Source organism: Artemia franciscana, chromosome 12, assembly GCF_032884065.1.
Source record: "Artemia franciscana chromosome 12, ASM3288406v1, whole genome shotgun sequence".
Lineage (NCBI taxonomy): Eukaryota > Metazoa > Arthropoda > Branchiopoda > Anostraca > Artemiidae > Artemia > Artemia franciscana.
In genome coordinates, this window is record NC_088874.1 from 7,171,319 (window position 1) to 7,199,079 (window position 27,761).

Here is a 27,761-nt window from a genome sequence, read left to right on the forward strand (position 1 = left end):
GTTTATACGGAGGACGTGTCTGAAATATCCGTGCCGTCAAACTCTAGTGATGTTGGTTACTAAAGGTTGTCGCGTCATTTCACGGATGAACTGGTTTGTCGTTTTCTGGGACAAGTAGATGTTCAATATTCCGTGAAGAAAAACAAATTTTTAAAAGCCAGAACTTTTCTTTCTTGATCTTGATTCTGGTTCCGTATTTCGGAAGTATAAACTACTTCCAGACTTCTAAAAGAGCCCAACGAGTGATTATCCCCAGAGAGTACCTCCCCTCCCCGCAAAAAATATCAACCACGGAAAATACCCCCTTTCCTAAAGAAAATACCCCCCACCTCCCCGGAAAATTTACATTTTGTTAATGTGAACATTTATCTTAATGCTAGATTTAATTCAGTCGATTCAAATTATTTTTCATGAAATTATGTTTAGTGATGCATAATTACGCATCCGTTACTATAAAAAACGGCCGGTGGGTCATTGTGTAGGCTGGGGGTGCCAGATGTCTAAAAGAGCCCATTTTAGTACCCAAATCGCCTAATTCCCAATGAATGTTTTGACTAATATAGGAAAGAGTATGGGGATATAAGAGTCAATCTATCACCTCCCTTCATTTAGATTAAGCCGGGATAAGGGTGCTGCGGGGAGATGCCTCCCTTTTTATTACACAAAACTTTTCTTATATTTATTTTGAAGTTTATTTTAAATAAACTGATTTTCCTTATATTTCTTAAAAATTATATGGAGTGATGTGTGAGTACACATTCACTCTATGAAGGAATGGCGAGGGTGCGATGCCTCAGAGTGCATTTCAGTGCCCAAATGTAATAACTCTCATTGAATCATATAAATACAGAATAAGTTTTGGGGAAGGAGAGGGAGGTAAAATTTAGATCTAATCCTCTTGATTTCTGGGGATAATATTGGTCTACACCTTTATTATTGGTTCTGGGGAAGGGGGGGGGTATCTCTGTCGTTACTACAATATTTTTTTATGTAGTATAAACATTGCATTCAAGGACCTACTTGAAAAGAGGGGGATAGGGCAATTTCCGAGAGGGCAATTTCCTTGCTCAGCATTTTCCTTGCTGAGAAATTCTTGGGGGATTGGAGTTAATAAGTAATACCAGGAACTTTGTTTTCACCAATTTTAAATGGTAGTTTTATTCTTTTCCAGTATAAAATAGTATCAAACAGTTCGTGGTAACGAACTGTAGTAAGGAGCGATCCGGCTCAATAGGAACCAAAACTCTAAAAAATTGAATTTTGATATCAATAGCTACATCAAAAGAATCGCATTTTAATGCTGATTTTAAATATATAAGTTTCAACAAGTTTAGTCTTAGCCATCAAAAGTTACGAGCCTGAGAAAATTTGCCTTATATAGGAAAATAGGGGGAAACACCCCCTAAAAGTCGTAGGATCTTAACGAAAATGACACCACCAGATTCAGCGTATCAGAGAACCCTACTGTAGAAGTTTCCAGCTCCTATCTACAAAAATGTGGAATTTTGCATTTTTTGCCAGAAGACAAATCACGGGTGCGTGTTTGTTTGTTTTTTTTTTTTTGTTTTTTTTTTCCCAGGGGTCATCGTATCGACCAAGTGGTCCTAGAATGTCGCAAGAGGGCTCATTCTAACGGAAATGAAAAGTTCTAGTGCCCTTTTTAAGTGACCAAAAAAATTGGAGGGCATCTAGGCCCCCTCCCACGCTCATTTTTTTCCCAAAGTCAACGGATCAAAATTTTGAGATAGCCATTTTGTTTAGCATAGTCGAAAATCATAATAACTATGTTTTTGGGGATGACTTACTCCCCCACAGTCCCTGGGGGAGGGGTTGCAAGTTGCAAACTTCAACCAGTGTTTACATATAATAATGGTTATTGGGAAGTGTACAGACGTTTTCAGGGTTTTTTTTTTGGTTTTGGGGGTAGGGTTGAGGGAGGGAGCTATGTGGGAGGATCTTTCCTTGGAGAAATATGCCATGGGGGAAAAAATTCAATGAAAAGGGCGCAGGACGAATGTGGTCACGTTAGAAAAAAACGTCAAATTAAGAGCTTAACATACAATGCTGGGTGTTCGGAGCCTCTCTATTATGGAGTATAATTTGAAAATAACACAACTATACGAGCGATAAAACATATATACCACAACCATAACTCAACTAACGAAAGAACTGCTAAGAGATAACACAACTATAAAGCGAAAACAGGTGAAAATTAACGGGAAAATAAACGAACTAAGAGGTGGAAGGGGCCCAGAGAAAAAATATAATCCTTTTTCAATTTTGAGCCTTACTTCCGCAAAGGAGTAAAAATGTCAGAAGCCCCGAAATACCTAATTATTTTCTTTTCAAACAGTTCGTGGTAAGGAAGTGTAGTAAGGGGCGACCCGGCTCAATAGTAAACGAAATTCTAAAAAACGGAATTTTGATGCTAAAAGATACATCAAAAGAATCGAATTTTTACGCTGATTCTAAATATATAAGTTTTAATTAATTTAGTCTTTGTCATCAAAAGTTACGAGCCTGAGAAAATTTGTCCTATTTTGGAAAAAAGGGGGAAACATCCCCTAAAAGTCATAGAATCTTAACGAAAATCACACTATCGTATTCGGTATATCAGAGAACTCTATAGCAAAAATTTCAAGCTCCTATCTAAAAAATGTGGAATTTTGTATTTCTTGCCAGAAGACAAATCACGGGTGCGTGTTTATTTGTTTTTTTTTGTTTTTTTTCCCAGGGGTCATCTTATCGACCAAGTGGTCCTAGAATGTCGCGAGAGGGCTCATTCTAACGGAAATGAAAAGTTCTAGTGTCCTTTTTAAGTGACCAAAAAAATTGGAGGGCAAATAGGCCCCCTCCAATGCTCATTTTTTTCAAAAGTCAGCAGAATAAAATTTTAAGATAGCCATTTTGTTCAGCATAGTCGAAAACCTTAATAACTATGTCTTTGGGAATGACTTACTCCCCCACAATCCCTGAGGGAGGGGCTGCAAGTTACAAACTTTGACCAATGTTTACATATAGTAATGGTTATTGGGAAGTGTACAGACGTTTTCATGGGGATTTTTTGGGTTGGGGGATGGGGTTGATGGGAGAGGGCTTTGTGGGAGGATCTTTCCTTTGAGGAATATGTCATGGGGGAAGAAAAATTCAATGAAAAGGGCACAGGATTTTCTAGCATTACTATAAAAAAACAATGAAAAAATAAACATGAAAACGTTTTTTCAAATGAAAGTAAGGAATAGCATTGAAATTTAAAACGAACAGAGATTATTACGCATATGAGGGGTTCTAAAAATACTTTAGTATAAAGAGCGAGGTATTTAGGAGGAGATAAATACCTCGCTCTTTATGCAAAAATATTTTTAGTGATTTCAACTATTTATTCTACGGCCTTTTTGATACAGGGGTCATTCTTAAAGAATTGGGACAAAACTTACGATTTAGTGTAAAGAGCGAGGTATTAACGAGGGTACAAACCCCCTCATACACATAATAAAAATATAAGAATATAAAAGTTTGTTACGTAAGTTAATTCTTAAGTTACGTATATTTTTTACTAATAAAAACGTTCGTTGAATATTAAAAGTTCTAGTAGCCTTTTTAAGTAACCGAAAAATTGGAGGGCAGCTAGACCTCCTTCCCCACCCCTTATTTCTCAAAATCGTCTTATCAAAACTAAGAGAAAGCCATTTAGCCAAAAAAAAATTTAATATACTAATTTCATTTCAATAATTTATGTGCGGAGAGCCAAAATCAAACATGCATTAATTCAAAAACGTTCAGAAATTAAATAAAAAAAACTAGTTTTTTTAACTGAAAGTAAGGAGCGACATTAAAACTTAAAACGAACAGAAATTACTCCGTATATGAAATGGGTTGTCCCCTCCGCAGTCCCACGCTCTTTACGCTAAAGTTTCGAATTGTTTTAAAAAGTAGAATTGTGGCAAAGAGTCAAACTTTAGCGTAAAGAGCGTGGGACTGCGGAGGGGACAACCCATTTCATATACGGAGTAATTTCTGTTCGTTTTAAGTTTTAATGTCGCTCCTTACTTTCAGTTAAAAAAACTAGTTTTTTTTATTTAATTTAAACATTAGAGAACACTATTGTGGATGTATTCATGGCTTAAGCCACGTGAAAAACCAAGGCATGCAGAACTTCCATCCAAATGGACTATAATACCCGTCTCTGTCCACCCGAATTTCTTTAGTAAAATTATCATTAAGATGTTATTCAAAAAAACTATTGCTCATCGAAAGTTTTGACTAAATAGTCAAATCTTGTCCAAAATTTTACTTGTAATCCAATATTATAAGTAAATCATTACGAGTCATCAAGTAGAGAACTGACAATACGGGAAGATACCAACCAATGTTTAATAACTGGTATATACACTTTAACAGCAATAAATCCTGTGTTTATTGGGCGGGTAGTCCACATTACAGTAAGGAGTAGGCCTAACATTAAAGTTTAAAAACAAAAATTATTCTGAATACGAGGGGGTATACCCCCTTTTCAAAACCTTACTCTTTATGCTAAAGTTGAAATTTTTGTCTAAATTCTTTAAACACTACTGCTAAAAAAAACTAAAATAAGAATTTTTTACTACACTGCAGTGGGTAACAACTCATTCGGTATTCCATGTTAAAAATCAGGCCAAATCTTAAAATAAGGGCCCTGGAACTTTCTTTTTCCTATTGAATAAGTCCCCTCTAAGGTTTATCTGACCATCCTTCCCATAAAAATCTTATATCTTAGCAATGGTCAACTTACATAGCTTATAGCAGTTACCTTGGGGACTGGAAGGGGGGCTTTCAAACGCTTAGGCACGATTATTTGACCTTTTGACTATTGTTAACAAAATGACTATCTTAAAAATTTGATCGGGGGCGTCTGTGGAAAACGAAATGTTTTCGCAATGTTTTCACCTTCAGTCACTTTTGAATCTTAAAAAAGTCAATAGAACTTTTAATTTTCAATCGAATAAGCCCCCTCCATGGGGGGTTATTTTCTGGGGGGAGGGTGTAAACGCAGGCTCGTGGATTTCATATAGAAAAGTTTTTTTACATATTTGCTTGAAAAAAGATTAAGGCATTTAGCCGGAACTTTAGAATGTTTTTTCTTTTTTTTTTTACTTTCTTATCTCCCTGAACCGTATATCCTCTTTATCGCACTGTAGCAAAGGAAATGGAACCATTTGTACCATGTTCCAACAGTTTTTTTTTAAGTATCTCTGCTAAGGAATTGATAGGTCATGAAAAAAATTCCCTCTCTATAATCTCAGTTCGAAACGGTTCAGTGTACTTTGTTTTTAGAGAGAAAGTAACCATAAGATGTTGACTGAGCTGTATAAAAAGTTTATCATGAAGCATCAAATTTACTGTTGTCATCTTTGATGGAAGATTTGTTCTTCCCATTACTGTAAAAAGACTGTGTCACAGACAGTTACAGCATAAAATGTGAAATATACGCTAGTATAAAAAAATATGATGAAAATTACAGTATCAAGTTTTTCAGTATTAAAAAGTTTTTTAGTAATTCAGTTTTTTAAGTTTTTCAAGATTTTCAGTAATCAAGTTTTTCAGTAATTCAGTAAGACCAAGAACTCTTGCGGAGGTTTCAAGCTCCTCTGCATCATAAAAGAACGATATTTTGCATTCTTTCTGAAAATTCCTGTAACTGATGCATGTTTATTTCACTGATTGTTTTCCCCCTGAATATACCAAAGAAGTGGTCATATAATATCAAGAGGGAGCCCATTCAAACGGAAATTTAAAGTTCTAATGCTATTTCCTAGTAAGAAGAGACCATGCCGCAGGGAAGGGCAGAGTTCTGCCAGTTTGCGCTGCAAATCTGTTTTTTTTTTTTACCCAAACAGGGGCAAAATCAAATGAAAACTTAGATATTTCCAATCGGCTTGGAGTCAAACGGTTCCTGGTAACAAACTGTAAGAAAAGAGTGAGGTGGCTCAATAGTAACCGAAACTTTAAAAAACGTAATTTTGATGACAATTGATACATCAAACAATTAGCTATTTATGCTGATTCCAAATATATAATATTCACTAAGTTTAGTGTTATGAATCAAAGGCTACGAGGTTGGGAATATTCGCAGGATTTTTGAAGACGAGGAAAAACAGCTCCTAAAAGTCAAAGAATTTTAATTAAAATCACACCATCAAATTCAGCGTATTAAAGAACCTCACTGCAGAGGTTTCAAGCTCTTATTTCCAAAAACGAGTTTTTTTGCTTGAAGAAAGATCACAGATGCGTGTTTATTTGTTTTTCCCGAGGGTGATCTTATGACACTAATGGTCCTAGAATATCGCGAGAGGATTCTTTCAAACGGAAATTAAAAGTTTTAGTGCCCTTTTATAAAGAGATCTTTTTACCAAGCACTTCTAAATTCACCAATTTTTTTCAATTATACATTTAAAATTGAAATCAATTTGATATCTATATTAAGCAAAGCCCAATCCGTTTCACGCCCCTTTTTCATTTATATTCAAAGCTTCTCAAGAAAAAAAAATTTTTTTTTCCTTTAGTCCATTTTGAAAACGAGTTTAAAAATATAAATTTATTATTTCACAATAAAACATTAAGAAAGTTTTGCTATCACATTGAATTGTGTTCCTGGTGATGGTCTGATCTAATTAGAATAATGTATATATTCTTACGTAAACTAGCTATTCAGGAGCTAGATATAAATCCTTTCAACATAATTAGGTAAGCATTAGTTTCTTATTCTGAAACTGCACCTAATCTGATGGAACAGAAACGTGAGAACAAAATTAACCGTTCAAACTGTAAATCTGTCACATAAAAAGAAAACTGTCAAATATAGCCCCTTTCTTCCTCTTATAATAAATTATATCAACAAGTACCCAACAAAGAAAATACTCTCGTTGGGAAAATTCTATCAGATTTATGTTCCCTCCCGTAGAGATTTGAGTGCGGTAAATATATAATCCAGGCTATTTCACGGAAAATGAGGTATAGAACTTTGACGAGTTTTGGGGCTGATTCTGTTTTTTTTCTCTGTCACATTTCCGGTAAAAAAAAATTGATTCGGGAATTGCCGGTCTGTTTCTCCCGTAGGCTTGTATATCAGGCGTCGCATATGTCGAAACTTCCTAAAAAGCAATTTATTTATGTCCCTTACTTGACGTAAAGGAGACTTGGTATTTTAAACTTTAGAAATGAATACCAGTTAGACAAGGCCATATTTACGCTGATTATATAAATGACTCTGGGCTTGAATAAAATACATCATGTAGTGTTGAGCCCCAAAAAAAACCTCCCTAGCTATAGCCTTGGTAAAAAGTAAATATTTGAGGGAAGTTGTAACTTGAAAAAAGTTTATATGATTATAATAAAAAAAAAAATGGTTTATATGGCTAGTTTACGGATGAAGACTGACAGATTACCAAAGACTATTGTGTCAGTCTTCCATTTAGGGCTAAACGAAAGCAGGTCGTCCCCGAAAGAAGTAAGAATACAGGTAAGAAGTAAAATAGAAACGATTTAAAGGAAATTGGAACTTCTTGGGAGAAGGTAAAGAGTTTTGCAGGGAGATTGAGGGCTTTAGGGGGCTTGGTGCTGCAGGGAGTTGTTAGTAGTAGTATTAGTATAATTTGAGGTTTTTAATAGTCTTAACTGAGTTAGTTTAACCAAACTAAGGGCCTCCCTATCTCCTGCCCGACCGTTCGGCACACTTAATATTCGAAATTTTCTTTATTTAATTAAATAAAAAACCATGGTTTTCCAAATGAATGTAAATAGCGACATATTGTTTAAAGAAAACGCGCAACAATCATCTTTTTCATTCTTGGGCTATTGCCAAAAATACTTTGTATTCCATTCTAACTTTCCTTGGGCTTAAGCAGCCGTTCTTGAAATATCGGGAACAAAATTATAACTTTAACGTAAAGAGTAGGATCTAAAAAGAGGGCGGGTTCCATTATATATGGAATAGTCCATTAGTTTTAAAGATTAATAAAACTATTTTGAGAAAAACTAAACCCGTGAAATTTCTCCGTATTTGTAGAATTTTGAAAAAGTAGGGCTTTACGACCAAACAACCGACCAAACAAAAACCGACGCAACAAAATACGATTAGGAGGAAGAAAAACCTTAAGTAGCCTCTAAAAAATCAAAGACTAACATGAAAAGCTCTCAATAGTATTTTACTGTCCATGAAATCAAAAGTTTTACTATAATAAATCTAATTCTCTAAAACCTCAAACAAGTATAATTTTCACTAAAGTGCTAGTTTTTCAGAACCCTAAAAACGTACGGAAATATCACGAATCATTTAACTTGAATAAGTTTTTCAAAAACATGTTCAATAAACTGTAAAGCAGTAATTTTTATTTGTTTTAGAGTTTCAACTTTGCTCTTTACTTTTATCAGCAAACTTTGTTTTTCTTTTAATTAAATTTTTGTTTGTTTTCTAGATTTTGAAAATATACTCAGTAAGCCTTTTTTATCCAGCCTGGACAGATCTTTTTCCCCAACCTAGGCGAAGAAACTACAGAAGTCAAAATTAGTTTTTACTGAAATAGATACATTAAATATAGGTTTTACTTCACGTCTCTCCTAAACTTTTCCTTAAAAATGTCTGCAATTTTATTGCATAAAGATTCCATGGGGTACATTATCCTTGCTATCTTTGAAGAGTTATAGCTAAAAAAAATTAATTATTAATAAAATATTAGCTAATGGGAAATATATACATATTCTAGGAACCTGAAAGACATTAAAAGAATGGAAGATATGAACCGACTATTGTAACGATAAGCGCAACATGAGAATCACGCTTTTCAAAATCCTAATAGCAAGATGATCACACTTCCACGCCTTCGTTAATAAATAAAATCACTTTTTTGCATGAAACCCCTGAAGTATCACTTTTCAACTCCTTCTTCATCTTTTATTTTTCGCCACTAAGGGAGCTTTTGAAACTAAATATTTTTAATAACTTGTTAATAATTTTATATAAAAATTTAATAATTTTTTTGATAAATTTAAATAAATTAAACTAAATTTAGTATTTAGTTTAGTAAATTTAATTAGTATATTTGATTATTAGTTTAATTAGCAATTTAATTTAATTATAACAATAAATTTAATTAGTAAAATTAGTCAGTAAATTTAATGTTAAATTAAATTAAACAAATTTTAATAAATGAATAAGCTAAATATAAAAAAAATATAATTTAATAAAATAAAACTTCCTTGCCCAAGATTTAAACAAGGTCATCGCCAACATAACGAAGAGTACTATTCAGTGCACCCTAATGTCTTGCTAGATAGCGATTATTTTACAATTTTGCTGATTTTTATAACTCATTTATTACGTACTAGCAATTTATGACAATAAGATAATTTTGAACACGAAGTTCTATCACCGCCCGATATATCTTTTTAATTCTTTGGAATCTAATTTTGATAAAATTTAATTTTGCACTTGCCTTCTATCTTAGTTTTAGAGTGTAGTATCTGGGGGGAGCTGTGCTCCATAGATTTTTCTCCTCACGAAACAAGGGTCTGATTTTACTAGACTATCATGAGCTCAAATTTTTATTTTCCATGCTGCCATGTTCCATGTTGATTTATGCTGCCATGTTCGAAAGGTTTCAGGCTCTATAGTTTAGAAGACAATAGTCAACCAAGACCGTTAATTCTTTCCTAAGATAGAACAGATTTCGATTTTATTTTCCGACTCATTTTTTCGCAAACTCAGGAAGAATTACATTTTGGTTGCATAAGGCTATTTTTAAAATGTGTTAAATTGGATAATCATTCTTTGGTTTTTCAAATCAGCTTTATTCATCTATATATCCTGTTGTTGTTTGCTCTGACTATTTGTTTACAATTTTAAAATTGTATATTACATTTTTTATGCTTATCTTTAAGGTAAATGTTTAGTTTCGTTCCAAGTGAAATTATGGTAAATGTTAAACTGGAAACTATGCTGCGAAGGAGCATAGCACTTAGAAATGCTAATTCAAGAAGCACATCCATTTCTGGTTGACCCTTCTCCTTCATGGGGCAACTAAAAATGCGTAAAATGGGCTTGCTTACAGGTAACATTACCTATAGAGCGAAGCATATTAGCCCATGAACCCCGCGGGCAGCAGGGTGGGGTCTAATTCTATATTTATTTAATAAAACTTGTTTGAGGGTTTTTTAGTTTTATCACTCTTTGTTGAATAAATATAGAATACAGACCTTGCCCTACTGTCCGTGGGGCTCATGGACTAATACGCTTTGCCCTATAGGTAATATTACCTGTAAGCAAGCCCACTTTACGCGTTTTTAGTCTCGTTGGAGGGGAATTTTAGAAACCTAAGAAATGGATGCGCTTCTCTAATAATGACAAAGAAACAATATGCGACCATCATGATCTTGCTATATGGAGAAACACGCACTTTAGAGCACTTGGAACGAAACTAATCATTTACCATCTTTCAATTTGTTTATAATTTTGTTGATTAATTAAACAGTTTGTTTACATTTGTTAAATAAATTCAAGGGTTGTTTCTCACAAAGAGATTTCAAACATACCTTTTTGATTTCGTTTTATTACCAAGTGTAAGTCATTAGTTTTCATCTGACCAACCTAACCTACTCCGATCTCCATGAAGACGTCGACAAAACCTCATGGAAGTCATAATCTTTAACTAGTCAATCAAATAATAGATGGTAACCCCCTCCCCCATAAAAGCTCTGACAGGGTTTCTCATCACTCATAAATTTGTGATGACTGGAATTTCTAATGCTACTTGTGCGGTATAACCTAAAACTGTTAGGTTGTTCTCTCTTTATCGATCCTGAAGCATGTAAAAGCCATCTAATAGGCTTTTGGATAACAAAAATACTGGGTGGAATAAAACCACTACATCAGGTTCTTTCAATTAGACATCGCCATGAAACACTTTATACGGGACTTATTAGACTGGTGGAAAACTCAATTTTTCCCCGACTTCAAATATGTTTAATATAAGAACAGTAAGCAATATTCCAAGCCTTCAACTTAAAATCAACATTCTTGTAACGTCATAGCAGTTTACACATCTCCCTTTATCAAACAGTTGATGGTAGCAAACTGTCATTAAGGAGTGACTGGGCCCAGTAGTAAACGAAACTCTAAAAAAGGGATTTTCGATGACAATTCATAAAACAACTGAATTGGCCTCTTTGCCTGATTTCAAGTATATAAAATTTATTAAGTTTAATGTCACCCATCAAAAGTACAAGCTGGAGAAAATTTACATGATTTATGAAGAAGGGGAGAAATACCCCAAAGATTGAAAGAACTTTCAGCGTATAAAAGTGAAGGATGTAGTGTACCAGAGAACCCTACTGTATAGGTTCCAGTTCCCATCTGCAAAGATGTGGAATTTTGTATTTTTTGGCAGAAAAAAAGATCACGAGTGCGTGCTTGTTTGTAGCTGGTTTTTTGTTTTGTTCTTTTTTCAAAGGGTAATTGCGTCAAACCAATGGTCCTAAAACGTCGGGAAAGGGTTTCATTCAAAGACTTGAATTAGCAATGTAGAGTTGACTCGTTCATGGTGCTTATTGAACAAAACAAGAAAAAAACAAGTTTTTCAGCTCAAGGTAAGGAGCAACATTAAAAATTATGACGAACAGATATTGTTACATATACGATAGGGTTCCCCCTCCTCAACGCCTTGCTTTTCGAGCTAAAATTTGTCGGCACTTTTAAAAAGTTTATTATTGTTCTAATTAGATCATTCTTGTACTTCAGGAGTTGTTTTTAAAGAATTGGAGATAGATGTAAACATTAGCGTAAAGAGCAAGGCGTTTAGGAGGGGAAAAACCCCTTTATACACGTAATGTTTTCTGTTTGTTTCAAGTTTTAATGTTGTTCCTTATTTTGAGCTGAAAAAACATTTATTTCTTATATGGTTTCTGATCGTTTTTTAAATAACGCCAGTAAATCACGAGGGAAAATCCCCCTCCCCATGGAAATATTCTCAGAAAAATTCCAATCCTGGCGAGAATTTACCCTGGACAATTACCCTTAACATGTCCACGCGTAAATTTTGTATAAGAATTCTGGAGAATTGCCCAACATGAAATTTCCCCTTAAATTTTCACCCCTGGGAATTTACATCTCCTTGATAAATTCTTTTCGTGCAAAATCCCTCCAGCAGAAAACTCTTCTTCTCCTCCCCACCCGAAAAATGCACGCATACTTCCCAATAACAAATACTATACTTAAACAATAGGCAAATTTTATAACTTAGAGAGATTTCCCTTGGAGCTGTGGAGGCTCATGCTATCTCCAAAGACATAGTCATTAGGCCTTTCAACTATGCTGACCAAAATTGCTATCTAAAAAATTTCTAGTTGATGATTTTGGGAAAAAAACGTCGTGGGAAGGGGATTAGTAGTCCTCCAATTTTTTTGTCACTTAAAAAGTGCACTAGAACTTTTAACTTATGTTAGAATGAGCCCTCTCCCAGCGTTCTAGGCCTGTGGGGTCAATATGGTTGCCCCTGGAAATAACAAAACAAAACAGAACAAAAAATGAATAAAAAAACACAATAATAAACATGTCATATAAAAACAACGACACTCACATAATTTTGTTCTAAAGTTAAAGGTCTTAATGAGTTTTCTCAAACTTATGACCTATCTAGATGTTTTTTTAGGCCAGAATATCTCAGGATGCCAATTTTCCTGAAACAATATAGAGCTGTTTTCGAGAAAAAATACATACATAAATAAATAAATATACAATTATTTCTCGTTGATAAAGATGGTATATATATATATATATATATATATATATATATATATATATATATATATATATATATAATAGTTTTAAAAAAACTGCCCAAAAAAGATTTTTTTCTAAAGAAAAGTAAAGACCATTTTAAACTTAAAATCAGAAGAAATAGAAACCTATAATAGCTCAAATTAAAAAGATCAGAAATTACTATTAAGGAATAAATGAAACCCAAATATATATTCGGCCGTATTGGATATTCTCAGGCACGTTGCAGGCTTCAGTATGTGGATTCTCACTGTCGCATGTCTTCTAAACACAGACAATTTAAGGCTTTTGTTGATATCATGACGTCCAAATGGACCTTAAATTAGAAGTAGAGCCTTTGTGAAATTACCTTTTTCTTACCTTTAACTTTTGATTCGGCTTGTCTTTTGTCATTATGAGAAACATATCATCAAACCTTTATTTCTCTTAATTGTTCATGTTATGGGACAAAAGCTTCTTCTTTTGCCTCAGCTTGTCTTTTGTCATTATGAAACAAATATCATCGAACCTTTGTTTCTTTAAGTTGTTTACATGATGGGAAAAAAACTTCTGCTTTTGCCTCGGCTTGCCTTTTGTCATTATGAAATACATATCACCGAACCTTTGTTTCTTTTAATTCTTCAGGTGGAGAGACGAAAGCTTCTTTCTGTTCGAACGATTTATCTAGTCTAGGTTTTTGATTTCTGACGATTGATAGGCATTGATGAGTTTATCAATATAAAAATCCAAAACCAAATAATCATCGCTGTTATTTTCAATTTGTTTAGTTTGTTTTACCTCAGTTTGTGTTTTGTCATTATGAAATATATATCGCCAAACCTATCCATGTCAAAATCCCAAACACAATAATCATCACTTTCATTTTCACTTTTAACACGTTTTGACTCTCGCTGTACAAGTTTATTTTTAGTGACTCGTGCACATTTGTGGTGTTGCATGTCTTCTAACCGCGCGTCCCTTTGCTTTTCATTTTCGCAGTCCTCTAACTGCACTTATCATTGCTCTTTATTTTCATTTTTGACATGCCGCCACCGTTCTTCTAATAGCGGCCATATTCTTTCTTCATTTTCATTTTTGACTTGCTCACATGCTCGGTGTCGCACGTCTTCCAACTGGGTGTGTCTTTGCTCTGTATGTTCATTTTTGACAAGCCGCTGCCTTTCTCCTAACCGCGTGTGTCTTTGCTCTTCATTTTCGTTTTTGAGTCACTTAATTGCTCGGTGTCGTATGTCTTCAAACTGGGTGTGTCTTTGTTCTATATGTTCATTTTTGACAAGCCGCTGCCTTTCTCCTAACCTCGTGTGTCTTTGCTGTTCATTTTCGTTTTTGAGTCACTTAATTGTTCGGTGTCGTATGTCTTCTAACCATGTTTGTTTTATATATATATATATATATATATATATATATATATATATATATATATGTATATATATATATATATATATATACTAGCTGTTGGGGTGGCGCTTCGCGCCACCCCAACACCTAGTTGGTGGGGGCGCTTCGCGCCCCCCCAAGCCCCCCCGCGCGCGTAAGTCGTTACGCGCCATAATAGTTACGCGCCATTGTAGTTGTGTCCCTATGTCCCACCTGTGAATATAGATATATATATATATATATATATATATATATATATATATATATATATATATATATATATATATATATATATATATATATATATGGTTTTAACTACGTAAAACTTGCGAATATACAACATTCTTTGCTGTCCCATTGTCTTTGCATATAAATAGATTGTCAGGTTTACCGACTCTTGAACATGCAACATATAATGGTCCATGGGAAAACAATCTGTATTCAGATCTATACCTCATGATTCTAATGATTGCCCTTGAGCTTTGTTGATGGTGATTGCTAATCGACCATTCCCTGTCCCGGTGTCCCGGTCGTCATTTACATCCCCCTGTTTCCCCCGGTGTCCCCGTTGTAGTTGTGTCCCTGTGTCCCGGTCGTCATTTATATTCCCTGTGTCCCGGTCGTCATTTGTATCCCGGTGTCCCGGTCTGTATATACATTCGTTTTTTAGTTTTGTTTTTCTCCTTTATTTTTTTCCCTTTTTTTTCTTTTTTAGCTTATTTAGATTTTTAGATTTTTTAGTTTTTTTTATTAGTTTTTAGTTTTTTTTTCTTTTTAGTTTTTTTGTCCCGGTCGTCATTTATATCCCCCTGTTTCCCCCGGTGTCCCCGTTGTAGTTGTGTCCCTGTGTCCCGGTCGTCATTTATATTCCCTGTGTCCCGGTCGTCATTTGTATCCCGGTGTACCGGTCTGTATATACATTCGTTTTTTAGTTTTGTTTTTCTCCTTTATTTTTTTCCTTTTTTTTTTCTTTTTTAGTTTATTTAGATTTTTAGATTTTTTAGTTTTTTTATTAGTTTTTAGTTTTTTTTTTCTTTTTAGTTTTTTTGTAGTTTTTACCTTCTTTTTAGTTTTGTTAATTTTTTTTTTTACTTATGTCCTGGTCTTCATTTATACTCCCTGTGTCCCGGTGCTTTGTTGATTGCTAATCGAACATTCCTTTTGTCCTGGTCGCTTTCTCTTTGAGTGTCGTCATTTATTTTTTTCTTTTTTAGTTCTTTTAGTTTTTACCTTTTTTAGTTTTTTTTAGTTTTTTAGATGAAAATTTTTTTTAGTTTTTTCCTTTTTTTCTTTTTAGTTTTTTATTGGTTTTTACCTTTATTTTAGCTTATTTTTCAGTTTTTTCCTTTTTTTAGTTTTTTTTTTATTTTTTATTTTTTTTAGTTTTTTACCTTTTTTTAGTTTTTTTAGTTTTTTTAGTTTTTTAGCTTTTTTACTTTTTTTATTAGTTTTTAGTTTTTTTTGTAGTTTTTGCCTTTTTTAGTTTTTTCAGTTTTTTTTTTAGTTTTTTATTGGTTTTTACCTTTATTTTAGCTTATTTTTCAGTTTTTTCCTTTTTTTTAGTTTTTTTTAGTTTTTAGTTTTTTTAGTTTTTTACCTTTTTTTAGTTTTTTTAGTTTTTTTAGTTTTTTAGCTTTTTTATTTTTTTTATTAGTTTTTAGTTTTTTTGTAGTTTTTGCCTTTTTTTAGTTTTTTTAGTTTTTTAGCTTTTTTATTAGTTTTTAGTTTTTTTTGTAGTTTTTGCCTTTTTTTAGTTTTTTTAGTTTTTTAGCTTTTTTATTTTTTTTATTAGTTTTTAGTTTTTTTTGTAGTTTTTGCCTTTTTTTAGTTTTTTCAGTTTTGACGTCACCTGATCCAGTTTTTTCAGGTGACGTCACCTGATCCATCCACAGACAGACAGACAACTTATTTTTATATATATAGATATATGTATGTATGTATGTATGTATGTATATAGGGGTTGTGCCTTGCCTCGAGTAAACAGTATTTCTGATCGCATTTCTGCATCGCTCTTCAATTTTATATGAAACAACTTGCATTCATTTTATTTAATTGAAAAATACCGAACCTTTCACTGTATACTAATAACATTCTTTTTTTTCAGCTTCGTCAACTGATTATCAATGATATAAAATTTTTTAACTTGAAAATAGTTTCTTAAAATTCTAAAGCATAACTGCTGATTACAACAGCATATACAAACATTGCAACATGTAACCATTGGCAGCTTCTTCGCAGAGGAATTACAGCCTCCTCAATAGCGCTCACGAAACACTCAAGCAACGACAACGACAAGTCAAAGGCAAGGATCTAGGTAACTTTTCTCTGCTACAACTAGGAAACTTTCCTAATTTTCATATGACCGTGTTCTAAGTTGTTTACTAATGTTTCAAATCTGAATGTAAGGGATCAAATTTTAGGTACATTACCTAGGGCTATTAAAGTTACTTTTCTCGTTTTTGACTTTTTTTGGGCTTTTAAGGGTTTTTAATGAGAATTGGTCCCACATTTTTCCCCTTATATTGTAAACCTGAAAAAAGAGAATTGATTCCTATGTGTAAAGAAATCGGTTATAAAAATTACTTTTATAGATTTTGTGGACTTCAAAGGAATTTTTGTATGAACCTCATTCTACAATTGTTCACTAATGTTACAGACCTAAAAGTAAGGGATTGAACTTCGGTTCAACAAAATTCAGTTATAAAAGATACATATATGTTTTTGTAGACTTCTAATGATATTTCATTGACTTGTTAGGTGAAATTTTCTCACAAATTTTCACTTGTATTGCAAACTTGAATGCAAAGGACCAAATCTCAACTGCACGACTTTTAGTTATGTATTCAGTTGACTTTTTTGTTAGTTTTTGTGGACTTTAAAAACGAATTTGTCCTAGAGTTGTTTTCCAATATTGTAAACCAAAAAAATAACGTAATAGATTTGATTTGCATGCATTAAGTGATAAAAGCTATTTTAATTATTTTGACTGATTACTCATCCAGTTGGACGAAGTGTCAATTTACATGGTGAATTACTCAATTACCAAGAACTCACAAACTTACCCCCTTGTGCAGCAATGTGAAGACATGTATTTCCGTCAAAATCCTGAACGTTTGGATCTATGCTTTTTACTTTTGTTAGTTCTTTCACTAGTTCCAAATCGTTATTGGTGACTGCATAGTAGAGGGCTGTCTGGAAAAAAAGCGATAAGATATAAAAAGTTATTTTTCATATTTTTGAGCTTTAATTAATCTTGTCTTTATAATTTACTGTAAAATTTATAATAATCTACGGTTTAAAAAATATTATTTATTTCACACACATTTATAATTACAATGCGCACTTAACTTATATTATATTATTTATGAGAATTAAAAAATTATTTTTACGATTAGAACTATAATATGTCGTTCTAGTATGGTAGAAACTTGAAGCTAAATTTAATTTCGAAAGGTTGCATAGTTAATAAATCGATTTTCACTGAATATTTTTTTTAAAGTTTGCTTGAACCAAAAAATCTCAATAATTTTGATTATTTTTCTTGCCTTTAATGGTTTAAGAATGTTGTTTTTAATAAAGTGGAGTAAGACAAATTCAAAATACAAATCAGACTAACTATTGTTGGTTTTTCTAACCAGCAACAATGTTTACAATAATGTTTACTTATGGTATTAAGAGAACCCAATTTATATTTAATCATTCAACACTGAAAATCCATTAAAAAGTTGTGTATTCAATGCCTTTCAATTTAAAACGCAAATAAGCTAAAATTTATATGTATATAGCTCTAATTTCGTTGTTAAGAAGTAATAATTATGGATGTTTTAATATGTCTGGAGGGTACTGTACAGGCCCATGTTTTCTTTCTTTTTAATTCCATTTAGGTTTTTGGAATCGCTTTTTTGAACACAGAGAAACAAACTGAACTTTTTTAGTCAGCAGCAAAATATTCGGTTTTAATATGGATTTTCCCCCTAATAATGCAATATGAATTTTCTATGGCTATGTTATTTACGAAGAGGCTTTTCCAGATTTTTTAGTCTAAAATGTTGGATACTCAAGCAAAAACACTGAAATAATGCCGTAGTAAACAGCTCTGAATGTTAAAAATATCTCATCCCATTTTCGAAAGAAATATACAAAACGGTTTCAAAAGAGTTTTATGAACCACAACAAAAACGAAAAATTTATAATACCCAAATTCCACTAAGTAAAAAAAAAACTATAAAACTTACATGGGAACTGTGACCCATAGTAGAATGCAATATATGAGACAAATTAAAATACATAAGCTTTATGGGCCAAAAGTTCTCCAAACCAGTGAAAAAGAACTTACCAGAAATAGACCAAGTTTAACGAAAAGCAAGTTCAAAAAAATATCTGTTCATAAAAATGTTTATATTGGTAAGAAAATTTAAAGTAATTTTCAAAATTCAAGCAATTTTAATGTAAAAATATTTGTTCGTATTCTTACAAAAAAAAGAAAGAGCGTTGCTGTCGAGGAACGATTACCTGCATAAACACTCTTAGAAACATCCTAAACTAATAAATACAAAAACAATAACCATTTCCCATACAACTCCAGGGCAAGAGCCAACATCAAAATACGACTCCAAAGATCCTGCACTCCTTCCATCCAATCCTTCCCCCAGCCCTACACCCCATCTCACTCCTTCCTCCTGAAAAAACCTGACTAATCCCTCAAAATACTAATTCAATCTATTTTTAAACTGTGGGGTGTGCTAAGCTGCCCTAACACTCACAAGAAGCGAATTCCATACAGAAGGGGATAGATACTTCAAAGCACAATGAGACCTCACACTATTTTTATCTCCACAACCAAGATATCATAGCTTCTTGCATCCTGGTTATGAACAAAATTTCTGAAACGGTAAAACTCTTTAAAAGTTTCCGGGACTAGATTATAGGCTAGACGCCTGTAGTTAACCTAAAAGTTGGTGCTCCATACACATATCCAAATGATATTTAAGGGTAGATGATTGCAAATATATCGCGCGAAAAGTACGTTCCGGTAGAATATACTTCAGTCTTCTGAGAGTTTCTACTCCACGTGCAGAATCAACGCGTGGATTAGAATCAGCATGGAAGCCAAGGTACCATAGCGAATTTACTTGTGCAAAAGGCTTTCCACATAACAAAACTTTACCACTTACATGAACAGAATCACTTACTCTGCAGAATGTCAGCAAAAATGCCCTCTTGATATTCCCACGCAGCAAACTTAAACTCAAAAATACCTCCAATTTTTTGAGTGTATTGGTAGGTTTTGTGTTACATCGTCCGCAAAGGAGTGATACGTACATCCAGCAGACAAAAGCGCATCATTTCCATGTAAAATAGACAAAGTAAATATACCACACTTCACAGGAAAAGACAACGAGACTAAATCAGTCATTTTTATGTGCTTGTGCGCCACATAAAAGTGAAAATCTGGATTGTGTACGGGTCAATTATTGGTAACAGACATCGGTTGTGCCGTAAATATCTTGCGTCGCTGTATAATGCCATTACCCTTCCACATGAAGTGTATATAGCACCTTTTTGGAAATACCTGTCGTCCGCATGTGCACCGCGTAAAATTGAAAATCGGGATTGCGTTCAGGTCAATTATTGGTAACAGACATCGGTTCTGCCGTAAATATCTTGCGTCACTGTATAATGCCATTACCCTTCCACATGAAGTGTACATAGCGCCTTTTTGGAAATACCTGTCGTCCACATGTGCGCCGCGTAAAATTGAAAATCGGGATTGCGTAAAGGTCAATTATTGGTAACAGACACCGGTTCTGCCATAAATATCTTGTGTCTCTGTATAATGCCATTACCCTTCCACATGAAGTGTGGAACATTTTTGGCACATTTTCGGAAATACAGTTGGCACATTTTCGGAAATACCTGTCGTCCGCTCAATGTGCAAAAGTAAGAGTTCTGTTTTTTGATTCTTCTGATACTTCCACCCTGGACGAGTAACCCCTATATCATGCGTAATTATGGTGTATCCGGTCCAACAGTCTGTATTAACCGTGTCGCCAAGAATTTTCTGAAAACGCTAAGGGAAGAGTGAACCCATGGCTAGCCATCCTGTTCCAGTGGTTTTGCTAATGCATATAATGTTTAAGTGCGTTTGGCGATGTTCCATAGTGTGACTTTTCTTTTCTTTTACCTTGCTTATACTCCGTTTTAATTCCACGTGAATTTCCGGGCAATAAAATTACTTACTTGCTTACTTTATAGGAGGAGGGGACAGAATGCATTTTATCAAAGTCTAGGGTGGGCTTTTTCTAAGGAAAATAGAAAAAATAGGCATTTCTAACGGAAATATTTCAAAAGGATATTTTCCGAAATTTGGGGAATTCAGGGGGAATATGTTCTTTCCTCTACTCAATTCTTTACTGACTCCATTGATTCAATTTACATGGAATTCAAGATTTTTTTACAAAAATTTCTATACTGAATGAATCTCGGATTAAAAAAAGGTAAATAGAAAAGGTAAGAGCTAAATATCAACTTCTTACAGGATCCTATTCTTGCAGTAATGACTCACTGGCTTTTAATAAAACATGTCAATCAAGAGTTCATGTGAAAGTTAGCCAAACCTATTCTTAATTAAAGCAAAACAACAATGAAGCGTTAAATTAACAATTGTCACAAATATCTGTGATGATGGATATTCGCAGAACGTTTTTTGAAATTCACGCTGACATGCAACTAAATTTGAATGGAAGCCTCGAATTCAAATGAACAGTTTATTTTACATTTCGCATGAATCTCATATTGTCTACTTCAACAATTTTTTTTGTATTATCAACAGTTTACCTCCTCCCCAACACAAAATACATCCTCTCAGAAAAACAACTCTCTTCATCTAAGATCACACAAGCTGCCTATTAGTGTTACTTTTATTAAATTATTGAAAGTATCAGGAATCTGTGTTTTTCAAGTACTTTATTCATTTAAAGTTAACACAACTGCCTCAAAAATTATCCCACCGCTTAAAGTCTTCCCACCTCTTGAAGTCGTTAAATTATAAGTACTATTGGGGCTAAGTGTGCGAACCGTCCCTTCATTTTCTAAGAGCAAAAACTGAACTATTTGAATAATCCAAACATCATCATTTTAATATTGTAGCTTTTGAGTTCCTTCACCGCAATTTTTCCTGAATGTAGATTAGACTGTGTATCTGTGCACAGCTGAGAAGTAGGTAGTTAAATACGAATAGCTTTCGGATATATTTGTTTATTTACTGTTATTAGGCCAATCATAGTTGGTTCAAAGGCAACCAGCTAATTGCCTTTCGCAATCAGATTGCAGATTCGGTGCTGATGTTGATTTTAATACACAACTTCTGGTAGAAAATTTCCAAAACTTTTTTTTGCTTCCTTTAGTTTCCTAGCATGTTTCAGCATAGTGGTAATTTATAAGTAGCCAACATTTGAAGTACCAAGAATATCAAAACGAAAACATTTCTTTGCCACCTGGATCCACCTTAGGTCCGTATCTGAAAAACCAGGATTTCCTATGATTGTTTTAGGCTGTTATAAAATATCAAAGGTCAGTTTTCTTGCAGAGAAATTTTACCAGCGTTTCTAAAGTGAACCTTAAAAAACAATAGTTGGAAACTAATTTGGTAAATTCGATAATTATTTTAATACACAATATATTGTTCTTCCATTACGCAATATTGCTTATCGTATATGCCACTAGCCAAACTATCCAAGAATGAAACAAGGTTGGTTTCAATCGTGCTTTCAATGAAACAAGGTTGGTTTCAGTCTTTGTTACATTTAAATATGTCATGTCTTCTTTTATTTTATTGGTTTCTGAAGCACAACAATAAATTTAAAAAATTAAATAATCAAAAAAACAATCAGTAAAAACAGTATAATAAAAACAGTAAAATAATCAAGAAGACTGGAAAATAATAATTATTGAAAGATCAAGGGAGTACTGGGCAAAAGTATTTCCAAAACTTGAGAGTTTTTGGATGGATTGCTTGTTGCCTGAAATAGTTTTAACTATTGAACTATTGAAATAGTTTTAACGTCAGAAAAGTTTTAATCTGTCTTTGTTACATTTGAGTATACCATCTCTTCATTTATTTTATTGGTTTCTGAAGTAAAACAATATTTTTAATATTTGCACTTTATTTGATATAAGTCAAGCAATAAAAGTACTTCTTTACTATTCCTATTTGTTAACAAGATGTTAAAGTTACCCCATATTTATTCATCCAATCACTCGATTCTTACCCAGTTTACTGCCAACTAATGGCTGTGTTTTGATTCTGTTTCCCAGTCGATTTCCCCATCGACTGGGAAAGTTACAGTTCCTAGAGCTCATGGTGATACATTTTTTGCTCATTTTCTGTTGATTTTTAACACATTTTCTTGGAAAAATTGGCTTAAAAAAATGTTTAGTCTATGATGTAAAAAGTTATTTTTGTCGAAATAATGACGAAGATCACACTGCCTTTCCATAATACAAATAAAGAAGAGAGAATAATGAGAAGTTTTTTTTCCCAAGACAGTGAATGAACAAAACCTATTTGAATATTTCTGCCCTATATCTAAGGGCCGTCTTCAGCAAAGAAAACAATAAAATTTTGTATAATAAATAAATAACTTTATATTAAACAACAAAATAATAAAATTTTCTGAGCTTTTCGTTAAGAAGTAATGATGCCAAGCCTATTTTAAAAAAAAGATTTTTAATCAAGAAGTTTTATTGTAAGTGTTTTTTGTGTTATTTTTTATTATTTTCTTTGCTGAAGACGGCTCTTAGATATACGGCCGAAATATTTAAATAGGTTTTGTTCGTTCACTGTCTTGGGAAAAAAGTCCTCATTATTCCCTCTTCTGTATTTTTATTTTTGTCGATTTTGGTAATGCTCCGTAAAATTAGGGAATGTGGTTGTAACTGAATCAATTTCAAACAAAAAAAAACAACTGAAAAATGTAGAAAATTATCCCTTTTCTCCGCTTTCAAATTCTAAATATTTGCTCTCCATTTTCTTCTCCTTCCTCTCATTTTATTTTTCTTGATTAGGAGGCAATCTGCTGATGCTCTGCTATCCGTTTTGGTCTTCGTTTTTCTGCAGCAATGAATCTTTCTGGCATTTCATTTTGTATAATTTGTTTGTACATGACAAATTTTTTGTCTTTTAAAAAATTAGATGTCTTTCTGAATCACTTGAAGGTGAAGCCTAGATGATATTTTGTTTTTGTAATGCATTAGAAGATTCAGAACTCTTATTCCGTAACTTGGACTTCAAATTATTTGCAGTACTTATTTATTAATCTCAGCAAATGCTTATTTGGAGCTACAGAAATCGTTCTTGCGGAACTGTAGTAAAAAGTGAATGTTTAAGAGGAAGCATTAAAATGAAATGACTGCAATTCGAAAGATCATAAAATAATAAATACTGGTTTAAATTTTTCTTAAGAGATTTAAAGCTATACTCAGAGTTTTGGTCAGTGGACTGACCCCACGAGAGCGGGGGTAGGTAAAATATTGCATTTTAATTTTAAATTTTCCTGGGGAGTTTTATTTTTTCATCGATATTGGTAATAAAATCTAATTTTATCACATATACAAAAACGAAATATAATAGAACATTTCATAAGAAAAGCAAGCAGAAAAAAGACACAAATCTAGATAGTAAGTCAAAATGAAGATAGCAAGTACATAAAAAAGTAGCAAATCACAATGGTAAATGGGATTGGATTTGTATGTGCACACATAGTTGAGGGATAAGGAACTACTTGGAGTTTTATTAATTCTTAACTTAGCCTTGGATTACTCAAGACTATTGTAACGTAGAACAAAGGAAAAGCTTGTGGGAGCATGCTCTTGTCTACCTTAATAACTAACCCACTAACCCACCAGTATAATATAAAAGTGTAAAAATTAGATACTGGTGAACCAAAATTCAATAAGAAATTGCCGAAACTTGCAAATAAGAAAACGTATAAAATGTAATGTCTTTAGGTACTATTTTTAAGCACCTTTGAATAAAAAAAGTAAAAACCAAGGATTCATTTGAAGAATAAATAGTAATTCAATGCTTTTTTGTTTATTTTAACTTTAATTGGCAGAATAATAACACTACATAATTATAATAATAGCAACTTTTGATAAAAGACATGCGTAATAATGACAAAATAATGAATAATTGATATAATAAAAATTGATACTCACTTTGCCACGCTCGTCGGTAAAATTAATAAAGCAGTCAATGGACTCATTTTTATGACAATTTGTAATAAATAACTTCAGCCTTTCTTTATCACATTCTTTGCTCAACTCAATCAATTTCATACCATTTGACCTCTCTTTAAATGACTGTAGACTCAGTTTAACTGTCGTAACATTGGCTGTACTACCTGGAACAAAAAACCTTAAAAAAGGGAAGTGGTGTGCATGTACATAAGTGGAATTAGCTACTAATTGCAAAAACTGTAATTTTTTGTGCTGAGACGTTAAATTTTGAATTGGGACGCTGCCAAATTCAGCGTTGTAGACTCACCCTTCACAAAATGTTTCTCTGTGTTAACGTTTGACTATCTCTAATACACACAACTTCAGATTTTAGTCAAAAAAGGTGAGCTAAATTCAGCACAATCAGAATCATACTGTTAATCAAAAATTAATTTTCTTGTCTTCACGCGTCTGACGGGATCTGCACGCCCAAATGACTGGACATAATTATATGCTTGTATTGGAACGTTAAAAAACGGTTTGCTCTGAAGATATTATTTTTGGCTAAGGGATTTCGCGCCAAACCCATTGATATAAGAAATGAGGGGCCCTAAATAGCAACTAAAACAGTATAAAAACATACGTCCAAGTTTATATATTTCTGTCTTCACAGCGTGTGAATTTTCCCCGAATTTTAATTCGAATGAAGAATAGATAGTAAAGGGAAAAATATTTATCTTGTTAAAAAAATTAGTTGTAAAGTGTACACTGGTATTTATAAACATTTCGGTTTTCTATTCCTGGTATTCATATAAAATCTACAAAATCAAACATTCTTGGGACCTCAGAAATCGTGTCGTTAAGCATTTTAGCAAGGCTATAGATGGCGCAAAGAACAGTGCAAAAGTCAAGTAAAAATAAACTAGATAATACATTATACTGATGGGTAACAATTTATGACCATGTAAAGGGAGGGTGGAGCAAAGTGTATTTTCTTAGACATGGGGGTTTGTATTTTATTGTATTTTCGATTCTTTAAGATAAAATACCAAAAACGACGCATGTTTCAACGAGAAAACCAAAGATATATTGTCAAAATCTAGGGGGGAGGTAAATGCATAGAGTGGCTCAAATAATTAAATGGGGGTTAAAACTTCTAGTAGGCTGTCCTTACATATTTATGTCTGTATATCTCATGTTTTGATTAGCCACATTTAAAAACAGTTCTGGGACAGTTCATAAAATACAGTCCTTGTAGGATGTCCGTAAAATCAAAGGATCTTTCATAACATAGAATATCACTTAGTAAATCTAGTACTGAAACCTAGGTAATTTAAATTGATATGAGGGACATCCTTTACTCTAGACAGGATAATAAAATCCTTTTTCCGGGTTGCAGCGGTAGCTAGCAACCAAGTAAAAGACGATCATGTCCTACACTTAGAAATATAATAACCCATAACTCCTAAAAATAGAGTCAAATCAAAACAAAAATACACTATTAGAACCACCTTGCCCAACACCCTTATATAGGATTCTTACCGTTCCTTGGCTTGAACAACAAGGGAAATATACTGGCTTGAAAATTAAGAAAAGTGGCTGCAGCCAGGATATTCTGCATATACGAAATATTTTTTTCCTCCTCAGATAGCTTGGCACTGGAACATCATAGAAAGTTGTTTAATGGCTCATTTGAAAGGAAATTAATGCGGTTAAAAACCTTTTGTAATTAAAAAATAAAAAATTGTTTTATGAAAAACTGTATTTTTCTATAGCACTCTAGTATCTCATGTTCACACAACACATACACGTTCAAGTGATCAAATACTTGATCACATACGGAATTTGTCACATCTACATACTTCTGAATTTAACAAAAAATTTTAAAATAAAATAAATACTTTTACGGAGGACTTCTGTTTACGAAAAACTGCATTTTCTATAACCCTGTTGTAGCAAATTTTATTAACATATTCCTGCATACGAAAATCAAAGTAGGATTTTTACCATTACAAAAAGCAAGGAGACATAGTTATGTAAAATGCAGCAATTTTTGAGATTTTTACAAAAATCTGATTTGTCAACTGAAACTAAAGTAATTCCTGGAAATTTTAGCTAAAAAAATAAATTTATTTAACTTAACTGCAAGCAGTAAAAATATTTATGACTAGCTCACCCCTGCCACGCGTTGCTAGGGCGCTGCGCGCCCGAGCAACATGTATGCAAGGTGCTAATTTCTAACTGTGTATAGTTTTTTTTCTTCTTTTTTTTTAGTTTTTTTTCCTTTTTTTAGTTTTTTAGTTTTTTTTAGTTTTTTAATACATATATTTCGTAACAAGCAAACAAACAAACAGTATATTTTTATTTATATAGATATCTGAGCAATAGTTTCAATTTTTTAATTCAAATCCGAAAAATACCTGAAAAGTTTTAAAATTAGTTTTGTTTTTCGTTAGGTCCTATCTGCTCAATGTGTTGGTCTTTTTGTTATATGTAACAGTAAGGAACAAACTCAAGCCCAAAGGAACTGAACCCTGTGATTTATTCATATTTAATCTTTATTATTTTAACTGGGAGGTAACTTTCTAAAGGGAGGTGTTTCTAAAGGGAGCCTTTCTAAAAAGAGCTTCTTCAACAATCTGAAAGCTTCATTAACAAAGACGAAGACTTGATTATCCACAGATAATTAGTCTATTCCATGATTAAATCAAATAAAGATCTGACCTCTGATCTAACTCATATCTGGAGGGATTCTTGTAGGTGAATGACAAACTGCAGATTCAAACGAGCCAACTGTAGAATTTTAGAGGTTGAAATCAAAAACCCACAAACTTAAAAAAGCAGTATATAAAATATATTATTTGAATATTTAAATAACTGAATGCTATACGGTAAAATTGCAACGTAATATAGTAAAATGAAATATTAAAGTCGTCGCCTGAATGCCAAATTGGCTTAAGTAAAGAACACAAAACTTCGAGAAAAACGCTGCTGAATGTTTGTAACCTTGCAGAATCAAAATTGTTAGTGTAAAGATGTCCAAACATTACATACTAAAAACATGGCATTATGAAGGGATAGAGAGAACTTCCAAGCAAAATATTAAACAGTTTCAGGATAATAAATTGCCAAAATACTGTAACGTCAATTGGGTTTAAATAGTTGATCATTTTACCAGATACGTCAAAACGGGTTCAAACATGTTAAGCTCCACACATGTGACTTACGGTAACGATAACAGTATTACGTAACGATTTGATTTTATCTAAAAAAAAAAACTAATTTTAAAATTGTTCAGGTATTTTTCTAGTTTGAAGTAAAACATTAAGATCGTTGCTAAACCGTAAATATTTTTTTT

The 27,761-nt window shown here is 32.9% G+C and overlaps 1 protein-coding gene across 5 annotated transcripts in view; it reads right to left on the bottom strand.

Moving 5' to 3' along the window:
• LOC136033622 (uncharacterized) overlaps positions 1 to 27,761 on the bottom strand; it is a 193,968-nt gene that overhangs the window by 149,653 nt on the left and 16,554 nt on the right. For all 5 annotated transcript variants that reach the window (XR_010618977.1, XM_065714415.1, XM_065714414.1 and 2 more), the window contains exons 3-4: positions 24,404 to 24,588; positions 17,248 to 17,377 (exon numbers count right to left, since the gene is read on the bottom strand). Coding sequence is in view for 4 of the 5 variants with exons in the window: in XM_065714415.1 (XP_065570487.1) it covers positions 17,248 to 17,377; positions 24,404 to 24,588 (315 nt within the window). In the remaining variant the exon portion in view is untranslated. The remainder of the gene's footprint in view (positions 1 to 17,247; positions 17,378 to 24,403; positions 24,589 to 27,761) is intronic.